General features: G+C 45.2%; 2 protein-coding genes across 2 annotated transcripts in view; one reads left to right on the forward strand and one right to left on the reverse strand.

Annotated features, from left to right (window-relative positions):
* Window positions 1-14,838, reverse strand: part of TMIE (transmembrane inner ear) — a 44,701-nt gene extending 29,863 nt beyond the window's left edge. Inside the window, exon 1 of the mRNA XM_074897526.1 lies at window positions 14,194-14,838. Within this exon, the coding sequence (XP_074753627.1) occupies window positions 14,194-14,292 (99 nt within the window). The 5' untranslated portion in view covers window positions 14,293-14,838. The remainder of the gene's footprint in view (window positions 1-14,193) is intronic.
* A 3,838-nt stretch (window positions 14,839-18,676) lies between these two features.
* The window catches only part of ALS2CL (ALS2 C-terminal like), a 49,876-nt gene continuing 46,486 nt past the window's right edge, over window positions 18,677-22,066 (forward strand). Inside the window, exon 1 of the mRNA XM_074901064.1 lies at window positions 18,677-18,759. Coding sequence (XP_074757165.1) covers window positions 18,733-18,759 — 27 coding nt within the window. The 5' untranslated portion in view covers window positions 18,677-18,732. The remainder of the gene's footprint in view (window positions 18,760-22,066) is intronic.

Genomic DNA, 22,066 nt, shown 5'->3' on the forward strand with positions numbered 1-22,066 from the left:
AGTTCCTCCAGGCATGTACCCCTCTGTGGGCTCATGTCCAAGCTCGGAACATCAACTCTGACGTTGCCTTAACCCGCCTTTCTGGGCAGGGAATGCACCTCTGGAGGGGAGGAGGACTCAAACTTGAGTAATCTGCAGTTATATGGTGTTGTTTCAGAGCTGCTCGGCTTTAAAAATGTGAGTGGGGTCAGATTCAACCTATTAAATATAGACATGTAGCCTTGTCTGAGGTGTTGTGGAGTATCCTCCATCTGCCCAGCTAGCAGGGCACAGGTCTTGCACTGTGTCATATGTCCTACAGTATCTGACATGAGCACAGGATTTGGCACATCTCAAATGGCAATAAACTTCACAGCAATGTCACAGCAGTGGCCTCGTCAACTGTCGGTACAAGACAAAACCAGGAATTCTCATATTTACACCTTTCACTGTCTGCCGCATGTTGTATGAGCACCCAGTGCCTCAGTTTCTCCAGGAGTAACAGAGGAACATTTCTGCTCCCCTAACTTTGCTCTATTTGGAAGGCAAATGCCATGTGGTTTTGGTACAGGGACAGATACTGGGGCTCATTTATAAGATCAAAAATGACTCTTGATTTAAATCCCATTATTGCTGAGGAATGAGGAGTTGAAGGATCCTTGAAAGGCAGCACAATATGTGGGCAGCAATTCCCACACAGCATCTTCTCTAGTTGTAAAACCAGCAAAGCTGAATAAGATGGTTATTTGAGTCACATTTTAGTAGTGGGGTTTCAATCGTGTTGCTTTAACCCTGTAAAGTTAGTATCAGAAAGCACAAATGTCAGATTTAATGAAATGCAAGGGAAAATCATAGAATCCTAGAATCCTAGAATCATTTGGGCTGGAAGGGACCTTAAACATCATCCAGTTCCACCCCCCTGCCCCAGACAGGGCCACCTTCCACTAGCCCAGGTTGCCCAAAGCCCCGTCCAACCTGGCCTTGAACCCTGCCAGGGAGGGGGCAGCCACAGCTGCTCTGGGCAACCTGCTTCAGTGTCCCACCACCCTCACAGGGAAGAATTTTTTCTTTATATCTGACCTAAATCTCCCATCCTTCAGTTTGAAACCGTTACCTCTTGTCCTATCCCTACACCCCTGATCCAGAGTCCCTCCCCCCTTTCCTGCAGCCCCTTTCAGCCCTGGGAGGCCGCTCTAAGGTCTCCCTGGAGCCTTCTTTTCCCCAGCTGAACCCCCCAACTCTCTCAGCCTCACAGGGGGGTGCTCCAGCCCCCCCAGCATCCTCGTGGCCTCTTCTGGACCCACTCGAGCAGGTCCGTGTCCTTCTGCTCTTGGTGCCTTCAGAGCTGGACCCAGCCCTGCAGGGGCGTCTCAGGAGAGGGGAGAAGAGGGGGAGAATCCCCCCCTGGCCCTGCTGCCCACACTGCTCTGGGTGCAGCCCAGCACACGGGTGGCTTTCTGGGCTGTGAGCTCACATTGCTGGCTCACAGGCAGTTTCCCATCCACTGATACCCCCAAGTCCTTCTCCACAGGGCTGCTCTCAATCCACTCATCACCCAGCCTGGATTTGTGGTTCAAAACGGGTCATTCTGGGCTAGAGGCTCCAGCAGTATGAGAGATTCAGAGCAGAAAGCAGAATATACCGTAGGAAGATTAAACAACAGAGACAGCATCAAGGAGTCAACATTAAAGCTTAGACCAGGGATCCTATGGCTTTTATACATATATGTATGTTATTTAATAGTAATGAACAAATAGCTCTTTGCAGTGAAGAACTTGAGTAACTTGTATTTGCTGAGAGCCCCTGAATTACTTAAGAACACGTTCAGTGTGTAGAGAAAATCTAGTTGTACTGTGATTCCAGGAGGAAGGTCCTGGCTTCTCTCAATTTTTCTTTCACATGAACACATCACAAGACTGCTTTCTAGCAAGGTAGCATTTCATTTCTTTTTATGTTGTAGCTTTCAGGTTCCTTTTGTACTTTCATTCATACATACATATATATATATATATATGTCTGTTGTGATCTGGGAAATAATTTAAGTAGGAGACATGATAACAAATGCCTTCATTTCTTAAAAATATCTTTATTTTTATAATTAAGTGGCTATTTCCTAGCTGCTAGTGCACTTTTTCTTTCAATTTATATTTGTTTTGGGGAAGTAAATATTTTAATGTTGTTCTTCATTAAACAAAAATCTTGAATTAGTAATAAATTAAAATGAAATGTAAAAAAAATAAGTGAAAGACTTCTGGTATTTTTCTTCAAAATAGTACCTTTCTTTGAAGTCTTGCTTCTGTATTTTGAGCCACTAATGACAAGATTGACTAAAGAAACCTGCTTTTAAATTGTTTTGTACGTGTTGCATTAGTCTGGTTCGTATTCAGAAAATTACATCAGGTTATTCAGGCCGAGAAGGAGGTCTTTGAATTAAATTCTGTGGCTGTAGTGTATCAGAGGTCAGAAAAGATGTGATAATTTCCTGCATGTCCACCAAAAGAGAGGTGATTTGGGTAAAGGGGGAAGTGGGTTTGCTGAAACATGAACAGCACTCTAGTTTCCACTTCCTGAAAAGGCTCTAAAGGTAAAGTGTAACGGGGGAATTAGAAAACAGGTGAAAAAAAAAAAAAAAAAAAATCATGTGAGCCTTATCTTGTGAAGATGCTGTGAGCTTTCCTTATGTGGTCTAGTGGTGATTTGGTTAGTACTTGAGATGAGGTGAATCACAACCTCAGCTCCACTGACTATTGAGTAAATCCTCAACATCTATGGGATAGTCTGGGTCAATCAGCTCTACAGATACCTGCCTTTGGTAGAACAAACTTCTCTGGAGTGACCATTTAGATAGAAATGGGACAAGGACCCGATGGCCTCCATAGTACCTAAATGTTGGACAAACAAGGTGCCTAAGCCTCACTGAAGATCCTTTCCTTAGTTCTTCTGTGCCTCAGTTCCCCATCTCTGAAACGGGATTCAACACATTTCACAGGTGTGTTGAGAGCACAGATGTTACCAGTGAAACAAGTTTTCTAGACCAACTCCTGTGGTCCCAGTGCAGTGATGATACGGTAAGGTCACACACCAGCAGGCAGCATTTTTTCTCTTGGTTTATGTCTTAGAAAATCAGAGGTTAACAACCTCCCACTGCTGATGAACTTCATGTTATGATGTGTTGTGGTGCAGCAAATCATGGAGCTAAAACCTGCTAGTGAACCTTTCAGAAGGGTTGTTAGCAAAACACCCTCATTGCCTTATATCTGAATGTAGGACCTGATCTGAACTGGCAATAGCCTCTTGATCAAAGCTGAAAACACTTTGCTTCTGGGGGAAAAAAAAAAAATCTCATAAAGAGGCACATCTCATTCCGAGCAGTGCCCTTCCCTTCTCAGCCCGTGAAAGTGGTGTTAAAACACAGCTGATACCACAGAGTGAATTAGAGCTGGAGCTGCTCTCCATTTACTTGCCTATTTGTGCAATACAAACCATATTTTCGTCTCTTCCTAATGAAGGATGCTTCCTGCCGTGTCTGATGTGCTTTGTCTCCCAGGGGCATCCTATTGAGAATCCATCTGTGGGGAAGAGGACTGCTGTCTGAGCCTGTCTGTCTCTTCCAAGCTGTCTTGGCTACTCAGCACCACCTGGCCCCACCTCATCGCAATTTGTGACAGCCAGCCTTCTCCCATAGTGCAGGGACTGGCCATGGGGCACCTAGTGCTCAAAACCCAGAATTGCTACAGGTGAACTAAGGGATGAAGAATGTCTGGCCAGAGAAGTGTGGTTTTGTAGAGGTATCTGGGACAATCAAAAGAGGTAGGAATCTGTGGTATTTGACACTGAAAGATCTTCCTTTTCAACTGTGGGATTTCTTTCTACTCCTTAAAAAGCATTCAGCAACAAATAAAAGAAATTGAAGAAGCTGCAGTAGGCAACAGCCCTGGGTAGGGATCAGGGCATCATTTTAGGTTCCAAAAATTTTGCCTAATTAGAAGTGCTTACCCCAGAGATCTAACTTTATTTCCTGCTTTGGATTCAGCTTTCCTTCCTTACTAATGACCTTGGAGTTAACCTCTAGGGTAGCCTCAATCTGATTCACAAGAGACACTTCATTTGCAGTAGTTGGCATGATTTGCCACTTTGTGAAGCTCAGCCCTCCAAATCATGGGGTTTTTCTGCCAGACTTGTCTCTGATAGACAACTGGGAAAGGGAGCCGGATGTTAAGAGGAAAACTGGTGAGAAAAGGAAATTGTGGGGTTTCTGCTGGAACTCTGCGTATCTGGGTATGTGCACATCCAGAAGGGAAAAGAGACAAATGGGGACATGGTTGGTGTTAGTCCTGCCAAGGTTATACCAGATGGGAGCAGAGGTGAAGGGTTAGTTTGGTAGATGACTGGAGGTGTAAGGTTGACTGTAGCTATTGCTCCAGACTGCTCTTAGGAGTATAGGGAGTAGTATAGGGAGGGGAGCTGCAGCTCTGGAGGTTTTCATGCACGTACTGCCTGCTCAGCTGAGCCTTGCACACTTCCAGTGGTCCTCCCTCTCTTCCTTCCTTCCCTCCCTCCCTATGGTGGAACACTCACTGTGTGTGGTGGTCTGCTCCAAAGAGTCCCAAGACAAGAGAGAGTCTGCAGCATCACTCTAATCCAAGAAGTGTGTTTTCCTCAAGAGGGTCTAGTCTGAAGAGACACATGCTGTGGGTATAATTCCCTGCCTATGACTGGGGAAAGCAACCTCTTGTGGGGTGTGTAACCTGGTTTCCTGTCTCATGACCAGCCATGGCTTATGCCACACCCCAGAACCTGATGATCTTCAGTGGGTTGTTTTACTTTATAGTTGCTAATTAATTAGCAATAAGAATAAATATCATGTCCTCAAATAATACAGAACAAAATAAACAAGACTGCTAATTGCAGATCTGAAGGTGAGGGAACAAGAATTCACCTTCAGCTCCATGGCTTGGAAGCGATGGTACTGGTTTTCTACAGCACACACAGCTGTAGGACCAGATATCCATGCTGAACTTTCCAGTGTTAGTGTCTCTCTGTCCAGTGTCTCTTTGCACTTAATGCATAATCATTGTCCAATGGGAGTAATATTACCAGTATGAAGTGGAGTAGCTGAGATGGGAAATTAAAAAAATATTTTCAGGATGACAGCATGGATCAATAGCTCTGGAATGGCTTGCAGGATCCTGCTCTGACTGCTGCACAATTTATGTAGAGCTGGAACATGTAGTAGGCATTATTTTGATATTTAAATGTTCTCCAGTCTCAGTCTTGAAGGAATGATAAACTCTTGGACTAGTAAAAAGATGGGGATGATGTAAATAGACAGAAAGGAAAGGGATGTGCTGAAATACTGCATGCTACAGCAATTATGTGCCTCAACAGGAGGGCAGCCTGAGACTCAGGATCACTATAGAAGCATGTGCTTACCATCAGTATCAGGAAGGCTAGTGACCAGAGCACTTGCTACCTGTTTATCATCAATTCTGGAGGAAGTTGTGGATGAGGAACAGCATAACCTTAAACAAGGCTGAACTTGCACTGGAGGGAAGAAGCAATGTTAAGGATCTCTGCCACTTCTTTTGCTTTCACAAAAGTTCTTGAAGTGAAACAGTACATAAAGTAGCAAAATATATTGCATCTTTAAGACAAAAGTGCAGAGGGAAGAAGCATGAAGCAAGACCGCTACAGAGTCCTGACTGTTCATGTAGATACTTTGATCTAATCACTGTAACTTTTCTTCATATTCTTAGAGTGAGTGTGGAACGCTGGGGCTAAAGTATGCAGTGAAATTACTGTAGTGTCATGGTCAAGCTACCGCAGCTTAGTAAATTATCACCTATAAGCTCATCTATGGCAACTGCCTGTGCACGTGCACTGGGACTTGGTAGCAGATGTCTGCGTTTGCATTACTACACGTGTTGACCAGACAAGGTGTCCAAACTCTTAAGTGGGTTGAAAGATTCAACGCTGGCCCACATCTGGTCCTCTTAGATTTTGGAGATGGTATGTACAGCAGGAGGGAAAAACATCTTAATGAAAGTAATTCTTAATAGCTTCAGGAAACTGGAAGTGCTGACTTGTGCTTGGCAATAAATGTCAAGAATTGGAGGTGTTGATTTGTACATGGGAATACATGTCAAGATCTGGAGTTACTGATTTGTGCTTGGCAATAAATGTCAAGATAACTGAATGATTGCATCAGGGACAGAAAGAAAAGATATAGGGAGATGAAATGCAACAGAGACAAAACTGTGCAAAGCGGTTCTTATGCAGCCCTGAGGGAAAAATATAACCCAGTTCAATCAAGCGTGAACCTTGGCCACCAGTGTGGTCCAGAAGTGGAAGATGGATGAAGAGGTTACATTTGGTATGAAGACAAACAGCATTGCTTTGTCTATCCAAAGCAGCTGCACTAAACAAAAGACTCCAGAAGACTCGAGGCAGGAAAGACTTCTGAAAAAAAGATGTCAACCTTCAGAGGAGTCATCTTTAGTTGAAGAAAGCTGTTAGGAACAGAGAAAATGCAGACGAGAAGCAGCATTAGCAACACTCGGGTCATCATTCAACCGGGAAAGATTTCTGAAGGCAAGAAGATGAGACTATATCAAAGACAATTATGTAAATGAACCTGAAGTTAGCCTCACTACAATGTTGCTACCACTTACTTGTCTAGGCAGTGCCTATAGGAATATGAAAAACTTGGGGCTCCAGGAGGAAATGCAACTGAGCAGAAAAGAATAGCAAGGAGGCTCTGGGCTGAAAGAGTGTATAATCATGTTCTATAAAAGAGAAACTTATGGCTTAGTTTAGTAGCCTAAACATAAATGTAAAGGAGGCAATGATGTAGGTCTTGGTAAATATTCCATGTAACATTTTTGAAAGACCTGCACTCTCTGGAAACAGGTGGAGTACAGCACAGTGCCTAAAATAGGATTAGACTGCTATGTGTAGGAAAGTGAAAGCAAGTCCTAGCCAATACTGTTAAAGAAGATTGAGACCAAAGAGGTACGGTTGATTGGGGTGTCTCTTAGATGACAGTGGAATAGCTCCTTAGCCTCTGACTGAATTCACTACATCTCCCATGGAAGCTGAACACCCGGATTACTTGTTGATGCCAATACCGTAGACATATAATTTTTTGTGTCTTAACCTTCAGGCTAAATCTCTCCCTCTAAAGAAAAAGCATTTAACCTTACTTAGGTGCTTAAAAATGTGTGGTACAAGTAGTTAAGCCTAAACTAGTTATTCCAGGGTTATTTATATCTGAAAGTGGCACTCACATAGGGCTCTTCATCCCATTGAGGAAACCTATCTAGATCTGATGAATAAACGACTATTTCTCTTCAGCGATTATTAGTGGAGCCTACAGTGACTAGCTCAGATTTGGGTGTCCAGTTTCTAGATGGCCAATTCAGAGCAGGTAAATCCTGCCCTTGACATCAAATTCTTTGCTTGATCTCTGGGAGTAGGAGCAGAGAAAAGAGAAAGGGGATTTTTGGGGTGTCCTAAGGATCAAGTGGCTCCCTGGAAGGGGCTAGAACAGGGGCTGATGGTCTATTATTTCCCCATGCTTTGGGCTTCCAATGCTTCAGACTGTACGGCTGGCTTGGGGGTATCTAAAGTAGGAGCCAAGGCTGGACTATGCTCATGATACCCTGGCCTTTCTTCTGTTTTATTAGCCACCATGGCAGGTTTCCTTAGCTGTGGAGGCACAACTGCTTCCACTGAAGACTGAACTATGCCAAGGACTTGGCCACCGAGCCCCACTGGATGACATGTTCCCAGGTGTGGTGGGGCCCAGGCATGTTTTCCCCATCCCAGCATGTCTCAGGGTTGCACTGAAGAAATAATCTCTGCCTTGTGTGCAGGAATCACCTTTGCAGCTTCTCCAAATGCCCAGCAAGGGCTGCGAGGAGGAAAAACTACTCTGTAAGGAGCTGGATCTGGACTGACATTGGACACTCAGGGCTGTAAAACCTCTACTTAAACCCCAAAACACGAAATCATTGCCAGACAAGTTGCATTTTTAGGTCAGAACAGTTTGACATTGGCTCTTCTAACTGGAAAAAAACAAAACCAAAACCAAACAAAACCCACACCAAAACACACACCCCACACCCCCCCCAACTCAAAGGTGATTGCTTTGGGTTTGATTCATTTCAAGGCAGGCAGGAACTGTCAGTGGTGATGGTGAGGGGTTTCATCTCTGGTGGAAAAAGAGACAGCTGCTGGAGACAATTTTATTTGCTTCATTAAGCAGAAGAGAAGAAAAACTGTAAAAGGCATTGCTCTTCAAGGTGTTTTTTTTTTCTTTTTTTTTTTTTTAATACTTCTTCTAATTAGGCTTGACTGGTGTTACTGCTTTGCTTTCAGTGTGACTGGGCTTTGAAAAACTAACAATGTTTATTCCTAATTGCATATCTAAAGGGCACAGGTGGCTCAGGAGGACTGAGCTGTAGATACATACACATACACACTCTCTCCCTTCCCCTCCTTCCAACTAACAAGAAGGAGATAGACAATCTGAAAACGGACATCCATGCAGGCAAAACTTATCTAGTGAGTCCATCAAAATCCTCTGCAGTGGTTGGGAAACCCTGGCAGAGTCCAGACGCAACACTGAAAGTACAGTAATGATAACTGATTTGTGGCTTCGCAGGTCAAGCGTTGTGTATTTTACATCAGCACCAGCGTGGCCAGCAGGGACAGGGAAGGGATCTGAGCCCTGTGCTCGGCACTGGTGAGGCCGCCCCTCGATGAGTGGGTTCAGTTTTGGGCCCCTCACCCCAAAAAGGCCATTGAATGACTCGAGCGTGTCCAGAGAAGGGCAACGGAGCTGGGGCAGGGTCTGGAGCACAGGTCTGCTGGGGAGCGGCTGAGGGAACTGGGGGGGTTCAGTCTGGAGAAGAGGAGGCTGAGGGGAGACCTCCTGGCCCTCTGCAACTCCCTGCCAGGAGGGTGCAGAGAGGGGGGATGAGTCTCTTTAACCAAGTAATAAGGGGTAGAACAAGAGGGAATGGCCTTAAGTTGTGCCAGGGAAGGTTTAGACTAGATATTAGGAAGTATTTCTTTGCAGAAGGGGCTGTTGGGCGTTGGAATGGGCTGCCCAGGGCCAGGGGGGGAGTCCCCATCCCTGGAGGCGTTTAAGAGTTGGGTTGACCCAGTGCTGAGGGATATGATGTAGTTGGGAATTGTTAATGTTGGGTTGATGGTTGGACTGGATGATCTTCAAGGTCTTTTCCAACCTAGACGATACTGTGATTCTCTAGGAAAAAAAAAGACTGATCACAGTGACTGAATTTAAGTGCGATAGCTGATTAATCTAGTAATTAATCTTAAATTATGATGTAGATACAGCTGCTGCCCTGGTTGAGAGGCTTCCTTGTGCCAGCGCTGCTCCTGGGCTGGCCCAAGGCACCCCACATGTGGACTCAGACCTCCAGCCTTCCTAGTTCCCAACAGGAACCTCATTTTTTTCATACCTGTATCATTTTGTAGTCCTGTGAACCACAGTTTCAGATTGAAACCTGATGCCTGTTTTCATCTGAGAATGGCAGCAATCACACAAAAGCCTCTTCAGCATAGCTGTAACACTTAGGATAGTTGTCTATTAGCAGAGATGATGGATTTAGTTTATAGATGCAATCTCTCTTCAAATAATTGAAATGCTCTGGGCACGTGTGTAATTCTTTCCTTAACATTTATGTGGGTTTGGGTCTGTGAGGGTCCAGTGACTTTGTACCCTCTATAGTCTCCATCTCTCTCTCTTGAGCCTGTCTCTTCGGACAGACCATGACAAGGAATTTTCCGGAAACTGGCTTTTATAATTTTCTATAATATTTTTGAATCTAGCTGACCCAAAATACTGGTATCCGCCTTAAAGATGCCATTTTTAAAGCTAAGACTTTTCAAATTATTATGTATGTTTCTTATCTATGTCCTCCTGAACAATTATTTTCTCGTTTGTTCTTTTTTTGTCAGCTATTGAGTCAAATCTATGCATCCACATGGGAAATCAACCTCAGGAGTCCACTATAACTACACAGTAATTTTACCTGCCTTCCTTTAAACTAAACATGAACGTTTTTAGATTAGTGTATACAGCATCACATCCATCACATTTACTTGCAGGCTACATAGGAGGGTTGCTGTCCCTTGAGCACAACAATATACTTTTAAGTGTAGTATAAACTGAACCCCACTTAACACCCTGTGTATCAAATATATCATTTGTTTAGATGGCAATTTGAAAGTGAAAGGACTTGGAAAACATCTGAAAACCTTTATGTTGTAGCTTTTCCAAGAAGTCCAAGCTAGAATTGATGGGAGACCAGAAGCACCTTTATTTTAATTCCTGTCTTGATAGAGAGAAGAGGCACATTTTTCTGGTCTGATAAAGCTTCTGAAGAGGTCCTTCTTTCGACATCCTAGGATAGTTTAATCTCCTGAATAGCAAGCCCCAAACTCTATTCCAGAGACCAAGAGCTTAATAAAGGTCTGACAGATGCAGAATTGACTGCATAAGGGGATTGTTGACTAAACCAGATCCTACATCCTGAACACCTGAGGTGCCTTCCCATCCCAGGGTCTAACTTCACCCTTGGTGAAGTCTTTTAAGAGCTGACCTGATGCACATTATCCTGATCGGGTCACCCTGATTTTTTTTCTCCATGAAGAATGCATGACATCTGAGGCCAGAGCACCTTGTGATAACCCAGGAGGCTGATGGGCCTAAATTCTGCCAAAACAAAGTAGACCTCTCTTATAAAACAGTGGGGTTTCCAAAGGTCCGCTTTTCAGACTGCTATTTATTTTTTACATTTATTTTTATCCAGCCTGATCCCCTCCTTTAGGTACCTGCAGACAGACTGAAAATTTTATAACAAAAGAGAAAACCCAGGTAAATCAAATGAGGGCTGAGAAAAGCCTTGGAATAGGAATGAGAAGATAATTATGACAATAAAGAACTCAATAGTGAACCATATGGGGATGACTGGGGAAATGTGGTCCATTCCAGCTGGTTTATCAGTCCTTAGTATCAATAAAGTGGCTCAAGTAAACACAGAGATTTCCCTGTGCTTTCCCAAAGCAAAGTCCTGATGGTTTTCCTGTTACACTGCAGAGCAGACTATCCCTTAAGCTGATTACAAAACAGTCATAAAACCTTACAGTGCTAATTATCAGCCCTGGCCCAAAAGAAGGCCAAATCTAAAAAGTGATGGGGTTTATATTGGCCTTTATAAGAGGAAATTTCTGTTCTAGAGTCACTGGAAATGTTGATGTTCCTCCCTCTCTAACTTCTCCTGATTCTATTTCCAGAGCATCCCTTAAGCATGTTGAAGGCCTGATGGAGAAAAACAGTAGTAGTATGAATTATGTTATGGCCTTGTCCCTCCTTCCCCGTGTAAACTGCGTGTGACTCTTGAAATGCAGACTTCATCCAAGCTGAGGGTCTTGGACAAATGATGGGGAAGATGGAAAGCTAAGGAATGGGTCAGTGCTATATGCATTCCATGTAGTGGGTATTATTTTATGAGAGTTAAATGCATTGTCTGAGCAGTCCTGTGCAAGAGGAGGGAAAAAAAGCCAAAGTTGTGCTCTTTATTCTTCGTTTTTCTTGGTGCTAGAGCTTTGGTGTGACACTGGAAAGGAGTCTTTTCCCAGTCTTCTAGGTGTTTATCTAGCACCTGCTAATGTCTGAGCATGTGAATGGATTTTAAAGGTCAGTATATGGAGGCACTGAGGGGTGCCTAGGTAGAGCTACATGGGTGTGTATCTTCACAAACCTGTACAAATTACAATTGAAGTTGGGCAAGGAGCTCCTCGGGAAGAATCCATGGCTCCGCGTGAGGTGCAGGTGGTCCCTTACAGGAGCATCTCCCAGCACCTTACAGGAGGGCTCCTGGCGCGCTGAATGGGGCAGTGTCCAGGGCAGCCCATGGAGCTAATTCCAGATTTACCCAGTACCAGGGTAGCTTGCTAATCCTTAAACAGTTAACTTTCAACCCTGGGGCACTAAGAATTCTTCCAAAGGATCTATGAAAGAGGAAAGCTTTTTGTCAATATAACTAAAATCAATAGTCAGAGCCTCTTTGCTCCTAAGTGGAAAAATGTACACGAATCTGCACATTTGAAAACACTTGAACACCATTAAACAAGAGCATCTCCTTGTTTCTTTACTTCTCCTTATTGTGTGGGGGTTTTTGGTGACATTTTGGGTTTGTTCATTTGTTTGTTGGTTTTTGGTTTGGTTTGTTTTTTGTTTTTTTTTTTTTTGAGGGGGGGAGTGTTTTTGGTTTTTGTTTTTAGCTCACTGAAATGCTCTGATGTCCAGTCCCTTTGAGCTCTCTCGGTTTGCTTTGGAGGGCTGGCTTTGCATAAATTGAATTATTCAGGATAACTACATTGGATAATTATTTGAAACAAACAAAAAAAAAAGTGCTTGCAGAGCTTCAGAGCAGCCTGTAATTCATCTGCTTTTAGAAATACAGAAACTGACTGTTCTTCTAATCTCATTATTGGATACCTGGTAGTTAACCTGCCCCAAGAGCTTGTGTTTCCAAGATGACATTTGCTGCCCCTGACATGCTATAAGAAGTAGAAAATTTTTCAAGAAAATCTTGTATAAATAAAGCAGACCATAAAATTACAGCTGTTTTATAGCAATTTTTGTGGTTTTGCCGTTTATCTTTGTTTTGCTTTGGCATGAGGAGAATACCTGTAAAGTGTGTGTCTGAAACAGAATGAAAGAGAACGTCTTCTTGGTGGGCTGGATGCTGTGCCTGCATGCTGCCTGGGGTTCAGTGAAGCATGCTTTGTGAAATGTGCACTGTAAGAGAAAGTTCTGCCTCGCTTGTCACCTTGAGAAAAGCTTTAGGCTGAACAGCTTGGAAAAAGGTGAAAAAAAAACCCCAACAACCTACAGCAGAGTGTGGATGAGTTTGTAATTGAGTTTTAGATTCCTGTTTGCCTTGCTGGGGTAGTTATATCATGGTCGGATAGGATGTATTGGTAAAACTTATTTCAAAATTCTGAATGAAGTAAAAATGAGACAGCCAGGGGGTCAGGGCAGAAGATGGACCATGAGGTGGGGATGTGAACTCAGCACAGCTGTAATTGTCTCTGATGTGTTGGTGATGAACTGCTTAAATCTGCAGACTAAAAACTGTAGAGATCAGGCCTGGCTTGGTGCAAGGCCAGGTGAGAGGCAGGGCAACCAGGGATGCAGGGTTTTAAAACATTGAAAAAAAAACCCCAACCCTTTTCTTATGCTAACCCCTTAACATAGTTATACTTGCATGGGTGCATTTTTGAGCAGTTTAGGTAAACCCAGAAGTCTGAGCAAAGTAAGATCTGCTGCAGGAACATGCTGCTCATCAGCACTGCAGCACTGGGGCTCTGACCCTGGACCAACACAGCAGCTGCCTCTAACATGGTTCAGGCCTTGGGAAAAACAATGAACAGGTTGAAAATGGCTGGGCTGCAGAATTTTTGGCAGCTGTAATTCGGGGGCGTGGGGGGGGCTGTCCTTTCAGGCAGGATTCTCCCTTCTGAAACTGCTGGCAATAAGTTCTAACTGTTGCCAGGGCGTAGCCCTGGGCTGTGAAGCTGCTTGTCCCTCCTGGTTCATTCCAGCCTTGCTGTAGGGAGCTGGGGCCATGCGAGCACATAGTCATCCTCAGGGGGAAGCTCTGAAACTGAGCTCTGGGTGAGGAACCTCACCTCAAATGTTAATGTTTTTGCTGAACTAGAGGAAATGAGAAAAGGCAGAAGAAGAAAAATGCAGCCCAAACTTTTATCTTGGACAGGTACATCCAGGGGCAGGATCAACCTGGTCATTCCTCGTCCTTCTCTTCTCTCCCTGAGCCTCTGATGTGGAGCACTTGTTGTGCATGCAGTACTGGGCTAGTAAATGCTTGTTGTGACTTTGGCCCTTTGCGCTTCGTCAAGCCCTCTTTGGGGCTTAAAAGCAGCCTTTAAGTGCTGACTGTCCTCAGCAGCAGCTATTGGCATTTAAAAGCATCTTCTTTCTAGTGCTGGGCCTGTAGAAGGCAAAAAGCATCTCCCAGAGAAGCCTCTAAACTCCTTGGAGCCACCTTAAATTCCCTCCTGCTTGCCCCTACCTGTTCTTCCTGGGTAACATGCATGGAAATGACACATTCCTGGACACCCCTGGACCCCCAGTCTGTAAATCAAGTTGCTCCTTACCTCGATTAACTGTGCCATGGCAGCTCTCGAGCAGGACAAAAAGAGGGAGGAAGACCTCGCCCAGGAGAGAGGATGCTGCAAGGGTGGATCCCACGCCATCTTCTCTTCCCAGTATATCTCCGACTTCTGTGCCGCAGCCCAAAGCAGGGAGGTTATGTATAACCCAGCCAGCTCTCAGCAGCCTTCAGCATTTACCAGCAGCAGTCGCATGCTGTCCTGGCCCTTCTTTTACTGCCTTCCTTTCTAACCCAGCAGCCACGGAGCTGACGCAAGGGAGTCATTAATTAATTAGACTGGTGTCACTTACAGGCTGCTCTGCTGTTCCTCAAGCTGGGCTTCATGAAGAGGGGGGACAGGGGGAGCAAAGTAGCACTCAGAGCTCTTGCCGCTTCCCCAGAGGAAGACGGTTTACTCGTTAAGACCACGGCTTTGCCTTTTTTTTTCTTTTTTTTTTTTTTTTTTTCCTACAGCTGCCTGACTGATTCCAGCTCTCTTCTTGCTCTTGTTTTCCTCCTGGCCTGTTGAGAGAATTCTCTGCCCCTAATGAAAAAGGGCTGTAAGCCAAGCTGATGCATCATCAGCATCACAGCTACCCTATACTAGCAGAGTCCAGAGTTATTAGAGATGAGTATTTCACATCTTGGGATTTTAAAAGCATCTTCCATCCCTGAAGGATCTCGTGGATGCGTTGCTACAGTCTGCAACTTCACCCAGACTTGATCTGTGAAGGAAGCAGAAAGAGGATGTGCACAGCAAGATGTAGAAGCTAAAACTGCAGAGCCACCATCTCCAGCTCAGCTCTGCTCAAGGGACTACCGAAAATTATCTGAATCAGATGGATAGGGAAAACATATTTTAAGGGTTTGAGGGAGCATGGGACTCTAATCCGTTCTGTCCTTCTGCCAAGGAGCAAACAAAACCTTTGGTCATGGAGTGAAAATCACAGTCAGAAGGAGAGTGACGGGATGAACCAGGTTTACTGTATTCCCCCATACTCATAATTTCTTGTAGTATCCTTTCCTGGAGGAAGTTTGGAATTTTAGACAAGTAAACAAGCAGTGAGGTCTAGGATGATCTAGTCACTTCTGCTACTGTGTTCTAGCGCTTTTGGAGAACTAAGCACAATTTAAAGAAAAAGAACCTTATAGCAAATTAATATTTTACAAACTCAAATAGGCCAGGTTTTAAGGTTTGCATTACTCATCAGATTGTGAAGATTAGAGGAAGGTAGAATGGTGCCAACACGTGCATTGTTTGGGAGGAAAAACAGCCATTCGGTTCTCTGCTGCATTCGTGTTCGCTGCAGACTTACGTGGTGACTGCTGTGTGGCCACGCATGAGATGACAGAAAACTGTGTGCTCAGAAAAATCGATATAAGTATTAGGGGCAGTGGAAAGGGAAGGCGGGATGCTGTGTTATGAGGTCTCATCATCAGGCAACAGATGGTGGCAGCATCGAGGCAGGGAATTATGCATCTGCCTCAAAAGTCGTGCAGCTTGGTCCTCCTTTCGCCGATGAAAATCCAGTCTCAGCTCAGATCCTAAGCAGTGGTTCACCGAGCTGGTTTTAATGTTTTTCAGCTTGATTTCTTAAGGAAATGGGACTTTTGGACATGATACTTTGCTTGCCACTCTCCTCCTCCCTCCACTCTACCTTCTTCCTCTGGACTTCTAAAACTTTGCTCTTGTTTTTAATTCAGCTGAAATTGGCCAAGCTCCGGGAGATACTGAGTTTCTGTGCAGTTGGGTAAAAAAATTCAAATCTGTTGTACTGCCTGTGGAAGGAAGAAGGATAGTATGTGGATAATTCTTGCTGGACACCAGAGGATCCATGCTGGTCAGAGATGTTATGACAAGCTGAGCCGTGGGAAGCTTTGGTTAGCATCTTGCTAGACACCAGTGAACACAACCATGGGGCATAAATCCACAGCCAACTGGGCTCCACTCCTGCTGCTTCTATTTAGAAAACCCAGTGGAAGCACTATACTAGTCTGCTTAGAGAAGCTTATGGAAATGCAACTGCTATGCCCTGGGTCAAACGCAATATAAGCTCCCTAAGCCTCTGGGCTGCTGTTTCCAGAGTGCAGTTTATTACTAGTGCCTTGCCCATAAACTGGGAGTTCAACACTGCTCCAATCCTTTTATTTGTGGGTTCTCAAGACGTGTGGGGTTTGGGAAATTTTATTTTGTTTTTTAATGCACTGAGCAAGTTAGACTGCGACTTTCCTGCAGCTGATGGGGAGTTATCTACTCTCTGTGTGCTCATGAGCCAGGCCTGCTGTGGCATCAAACCACTGCTGGAAAACATTTGTGCCAAGAGTTATGCAAAAATAGCACAAACAAACCTGATCGCTGGTTTGTTTGTTGGTTTTTTTTTTCCAACCTCCAGATATCTTATTCTATATATGGGTCACTGAAGTGAAGAGCTTCCTTTAGTTTTCAGGCAGAAAAAAAAAAAAAAAAAAAAAAAAAGTAGATTTCTGCAGACTCTGGACCTTCCAGCATTTTGTAATTTCATTTCAACTTCTTTCCTTGGGACAAGTTGAAAATACCTGGAGTAGGTCAGAGCAGAATCTCCTGCTGGGATTTTGAATTATAAGATTTCATATTGGCCTTCTATTCCTTTGAGTTTTCAGAGGGTTTTTTTTTTATTTTGTTAGAGGTCTTTTCATGACAAGGAGGACAAAAACCCTCTTTATATGCAAACATCTAGTTTGGTGATCTAAGCCATCAAGCTGGATATTTTGTAGAGAGGAAAAAAAAACCAAACCAGTGTTACAAAACTCCTGAATTTAGCAACAGTGAGGAAGTAGGCTTTGCGGAGAGAGGGGAAATAGTTGTCTTTTTCTCTACACACCCCAACCAGTGATGACCCCTCGCTGGATAATTGTGAAACTTCTCATCTTCCTATTTGTAGCCTGTGCCTTTTTGCATCCTCTTGGGAAATAAATGAAAAGTGGCTCTTGCTAAACATGTCACCTCGCCAATCGCTGCGGCGCTGGCGTTGTTGCTACGCAAAACTGTGATGATGCCATTTCGGAGAATGCTGCAGTGTTCATCTGTGAGAGTCTGCTCAGCATGGCAGCAAAAGGCCCTGAGGTCAAACCACTGAAGGGGGATGTGGCTCTTGCCTGCCTCATCTGCCCCACCTTGGGGCTTCTTTGCTATCTGCCCGCATTTGGAGTGATGGGCAAATGGAGGAAGAGCCATGGGGGACTCAGGGTCTGGTCTCCTGGAAATACACTGAGCATGTAAGAAGAGAGCAGGGAAGCGAGTGTCCTTGCTTTGTTTTGGCTTTATTGATAGTGATGTCTGTCAAGTAGCTGGGATTTCTCAACAAGGTTTCTAATGCAAATTTATGAGGGGCCCTGAAGAGAGAAGTTGTGTGTCCCACCTGCGCTCGTGCTCACTTACTTGTGGTAAACTTGTTTGCAGGCACTGTTGACAGAAATCTGAGGCTGGAGCAGTGGGTAACTTCTGTGCAGGTCACAGCTGTTACACTGCTCATTCTGCTGGGTACACGCCGCTTCCCTTCCTCCATGTGCTTCAAGGGACGTTGAAGCGTTGGTGATGGGCACTGGGCAGGGTTACAGCATCTGGAGGGAAATAAGCCTTTGCCATGCAGAAGGCATGTTCCTGAATGAGTGGGAATAAGGGATTCGGGGTAAGACGGAGGGTCTTTTTTCCTGCCCAAGTGTGGGATCATCTCTGTCCAACCACCCCAGAGCCCCCGTGCCCTCCAACAATCACTTCCAGGCTTTCTCTGCTCTCCTTGCTCTTCTCCCAGAGCAGTGAGGTCCCAAGCTCACGTGCCTGCCTGCTCTCACGAGTGTTTAGGGATTTCTAGGGAGCCCAGGCTCCCAGTTCCCCATTGCTCTTCAGCCCAACCATGAGCAAAAAGGGGGAAGCCCCAGGGTGGGGGAGGAGAGCTGGGAGACAGGAGAGGGGGAAGCCAAGAGAAAGAAGGAATGAATCTTCTTAAATACCTTTGGCTGCAGTTTAATCCCCAGAGTGTGGTGAAAAGTTTTTCCCTTCATCTTTGCAGTCCCCCTTTAGGTATTTCGAAGGCTGCCCTCTGTCCCTGCAGACTATAGCTAGGAACCCTCCTTTGTTGGAGAAATGAGGAGGCTCTATTTGTTTTCAGCTGGCTCCGTCATAACTTGCCTGCCCTGTACCGAAGAAGCATGACGAGCTTTCCCGCAGAGCTGAAGGCAAATCCAGGAACACCCCTAACGCTTGCCTATAGGGAACGGCAGCCACATCACCCGCCTGCAGCTGCCGTTTCCCTTTAAATTCTCTAAAAGCCATTCAAGTGTTGAGTAGCTCGCTGAAATTTAATGTGGAGACTGGCCAAGTGATGGCAGCCTGCCAGGGGTTTCCATGTCTACCAAGAATGTTTTGCAGTGCAACTTGGGAGAGGAACGTTACTTCCTCCAGTATTTTTTTTTTTTTTTTCCCTTAAAGTGAGTAAATAGAGCAGCTGAAAAGTTAGAGCAGGCAGCTTTCACCACCAGCTCCTCTTTCCGTTCACATGGCTACATGTCCTGGCTGACAGCTCAACCCGTGGTAAGGTGGACTTTCTGCTCAGGTGGCATTCGGCTGCTGGGAGATGCTAGTAAACCGCTGTTGAAGTGGTCTCATGGGAGATTGTGGTCCTATTGCAAAAGATTTGGCTCTGTGCTGTGATGAAGATCAGGGGGTTACAGCTTTGGAAATGGGGTGATGCTCAGTGTGTGACTGTCTCTCTCAGAAGTTTATTGCTTGGGTGTTTTGTGGGGTTGGGAAAGGATGCATCCACGTTTAAGACACAAGACAGTTTGGGGAGGCTGTGAATTCAGCAAAATCCTGTCATTTCTGCCTCAGTAAAACAGGAACGTTGTTCATTTCCTACTTGCGTCAAGGCAAATATTCACAAAATCCATCCTGGTGCTGATAGGGCATGTGCCGTGGGAGCAGGATATAATGGTGTGATTCACCACAACGCTATGGGACAAGGTGCTTTTGTTTCTCTGGCGGCGTGTCTCCAGGCGGTTGGACTTGTCATGTAGCCGACATGCCTCATGGTTGTAGGTGGCTTCCAGCCCAGTGGGACAGGGCCTTGCTGTCCCCATTTGGCTGCTGAAGGGAGAGGTTGGACACGGCCAGTGTGGTGCCATGGGATGGTTACTCCAAGGCAAGGAGAAGGACACTGTCCTTATGTCACCGCAGAGAGAAGGTCATCTCCTCCTGGTTTGCTCTATCTCCAGGGACAGTGTTGCAGTCACTTGTCATTGCTCTTGTGGCAAAGGTGGGTTGCTAATGGGCTGTCTGGTCTGTGCTGCTACCCCAGTGTGGGATTTGGGAACCAGGAAGGATAGAAAAGGGGGGAAGGCTGGGCCAAGACTCGCTCCACTCTTTGGAGTTGCTCACGTGCTAGCTGACCCTCATTGTCTTTTTCCCATGCAGCCTGTGTTTGAGGAGAGTCTTTCCCAGCCCTCTCAAATCAAACCTCTCAGGAGGTACCCATAAAACCATCTGGTGATGGGGGGAGATTGGTCTTGGCCAATGTCTCATGCATTAAGAAAGGAAATCTCATTGACTTCTGCTCTCCATTCTCCTTCAGGGAGTCTCTCGCCTATCTGTAGTTTGGCACCCTTGTTCCTCTTTCATATCTCCACGTGCCAGATGCCTCTGGCTATCAGATTGCTCTGATCTGCCGACTGGATGAATCTGTCATAGCTTGCCAAGGAGTGGGAAGAAGGCCCCAGCATTGCACTGGGGTTGTGTCACCCTGCTCGGAGTGTTTGGAAGAGCCCTGGTACAAATCTCCGTCCTCCTGCAGTCAAGCACTGTAGATTTCTGTGCCGTTCCCCAGTTGGGCTGTTCTGCAGCCCAGAAGACTCATGCAATTAAGTACTTGCTTATCTCACTAGTATCACTTCTCTTCTCCAACTCGGACAAATGTTTATGTCATTTTCAGAGCTCGAAGGGTTTTAATCATTCTGCTACAGTGAAAGAGCAATATGATGCCTTTTTCTATTATTACAGTTTTCTGGAAACATATCCATCCAACAAGCCACTGAAAGGCTCGTGGTTTCAGATAACTTTGCACAGAGGAAGAAGCTGTTCTGAGCTGGAAGATGATAGCTTGATGATAACATAAATGCTGGTTTCTTTTTGTCTTTTTTTACCTGTTTTGTGGCTTCCTGCATGTATAGCAGCTCCTGTGGAATTGGGGCTGACTGACAGAGGCAGTTTTCCCCTTTAGCAAGACCTTTGGTTAGACAAGCTACCACAGAGCAATAAATAGTTTGGAGTCATGAGTCATGTGTCAATCTTGTAACTAACCAGGCATCCTGGGTTTATTTAAAAAAAGGCTTCTTTGTTTCTGTGTTTGCTGTTACAGAGAAGTAATCCTCAAGCAGGTCCCAATGGAGTTCTTGGGCTGGCTAGCTGTCACTGTCAAAGGTAGCTGCTCTAAGGACTGGTATTTCTATCTGTTTTGTTCTGTGGAGTAACAATTAGGATTGCTTTACTAAGCAGTAAGCATATTAGTCATGTAACACTATGTGTTATGGTGTGCTAAATGAGCTTGTGTTTTTGGATATGATGTGGGGCTCGGTGCTGTTGCAGAGGGGCTTGGTATCTTCACAAAGTGTCTGTAAACCATCTGGGCTTTCCAAAGTTCTGAGAGCGATGTAGCAGCCTGACCTTTGGACAGCAGCTATGGCCAGATGGATGGGTATCCCGACTCGCCCCTCTGTCTTCAGGGTAGAAGCAAGTACCACAGGTCATGTGGAGGGAGACACACCTTGAAACAGTGATCATCCCCACCATGACCATCTACTTCTCCCACCTTGGCAGCCTAATCTCCTGTGCTGGGTAGGACAGGGGGAGGATGCGACCAGTTGGTGCAGCTCATGATGCAGTTTCAGCACCACCTTGTTGCAGTTGGAGTCTGTCCAACAGGCTAAGGAACTGGTACAGCTTGACTAACAGGCACAAGGAGACATGTTACTCTCGGGTACTTTTTGGTCCGTGGGTCAGGACCAATGTTTTGTCCCTTATGCTGGTGGCAATTGTGCTCCTGTTTGGTTTTGCCCCTTCCCAGCTCTTCCTTACTCTAAAGAGAACCAGGTGCTACCTGATGAAGGCTATCAGCCAACAGCTATAGTGTTTTGTCAATGGCTTGGATGATCTTGCACTTCTACAAATTCTACAACTTAGAAGTTATAGCAAGTTCCTGCTGGTGATGGACCTTTGGCAATGCTGGTGCTAAGAACTGGGTCTGCCATAGACCAGGCACTGCACGGACGTGGCATTAGAGAGAGTACTGGGACCAACTGCTGTCTAACAGGGGAGAGCACAGGTGGAGTGGACTTGACAAAGGTCATGTAAACAGCTGGGGAAATGGTATTTAGGTCATCTGGCTGCTCAGCTAAGGCTGAGATGTCTAGACAGTGCATATTTCCAGGGATTAACTCTTGACTCTTTAAGCTGAGAACCTGTGTGTGATTAATACCGAAACATTCAGTTTGCACCTACAGAAGGAAATGAGTGCAGTAAGGAAAGATGTTGAGTCTATATTGCTCCTTTCCATGCCTTCTCTGCTCATGTTTGTTCTGTGCCTGTCCTGCTCTGGGCCAGTCTTGTGCTGCAATCTATCCCTGGTCTTGTCTGATTGTCATCTCCTCCTCGTGTGGACAGGAATATAGACGCAGACACGTGACTGTTCGCAGTGCCTGTTACCTGTGTTCTTCTGTGCATCCTGACGTGAGTCTGGAGAATTTCTGGAAATGTTTGATTTCTATATGGGTTTACTACTGAACGGTAGCTCAGATGTAGAAAACATGCCTGTACCTATTGTTGATCCTGGTTTCTCGTTTTCTAATCA

Source organism: Athene noctua, chromosome 2, assembly GCF_965140245.1.
Source record: "Athene noctua chromosome 2, bAthNoc1.hap1.1, whole genome shotgun sequence".
NCBI classification, from domain to species: domain Eukaryota; kingdom Metazoa; phylum Chordata; class Aves; order Strigiformes; family Strigidae; genus Athene; species Athene noctua.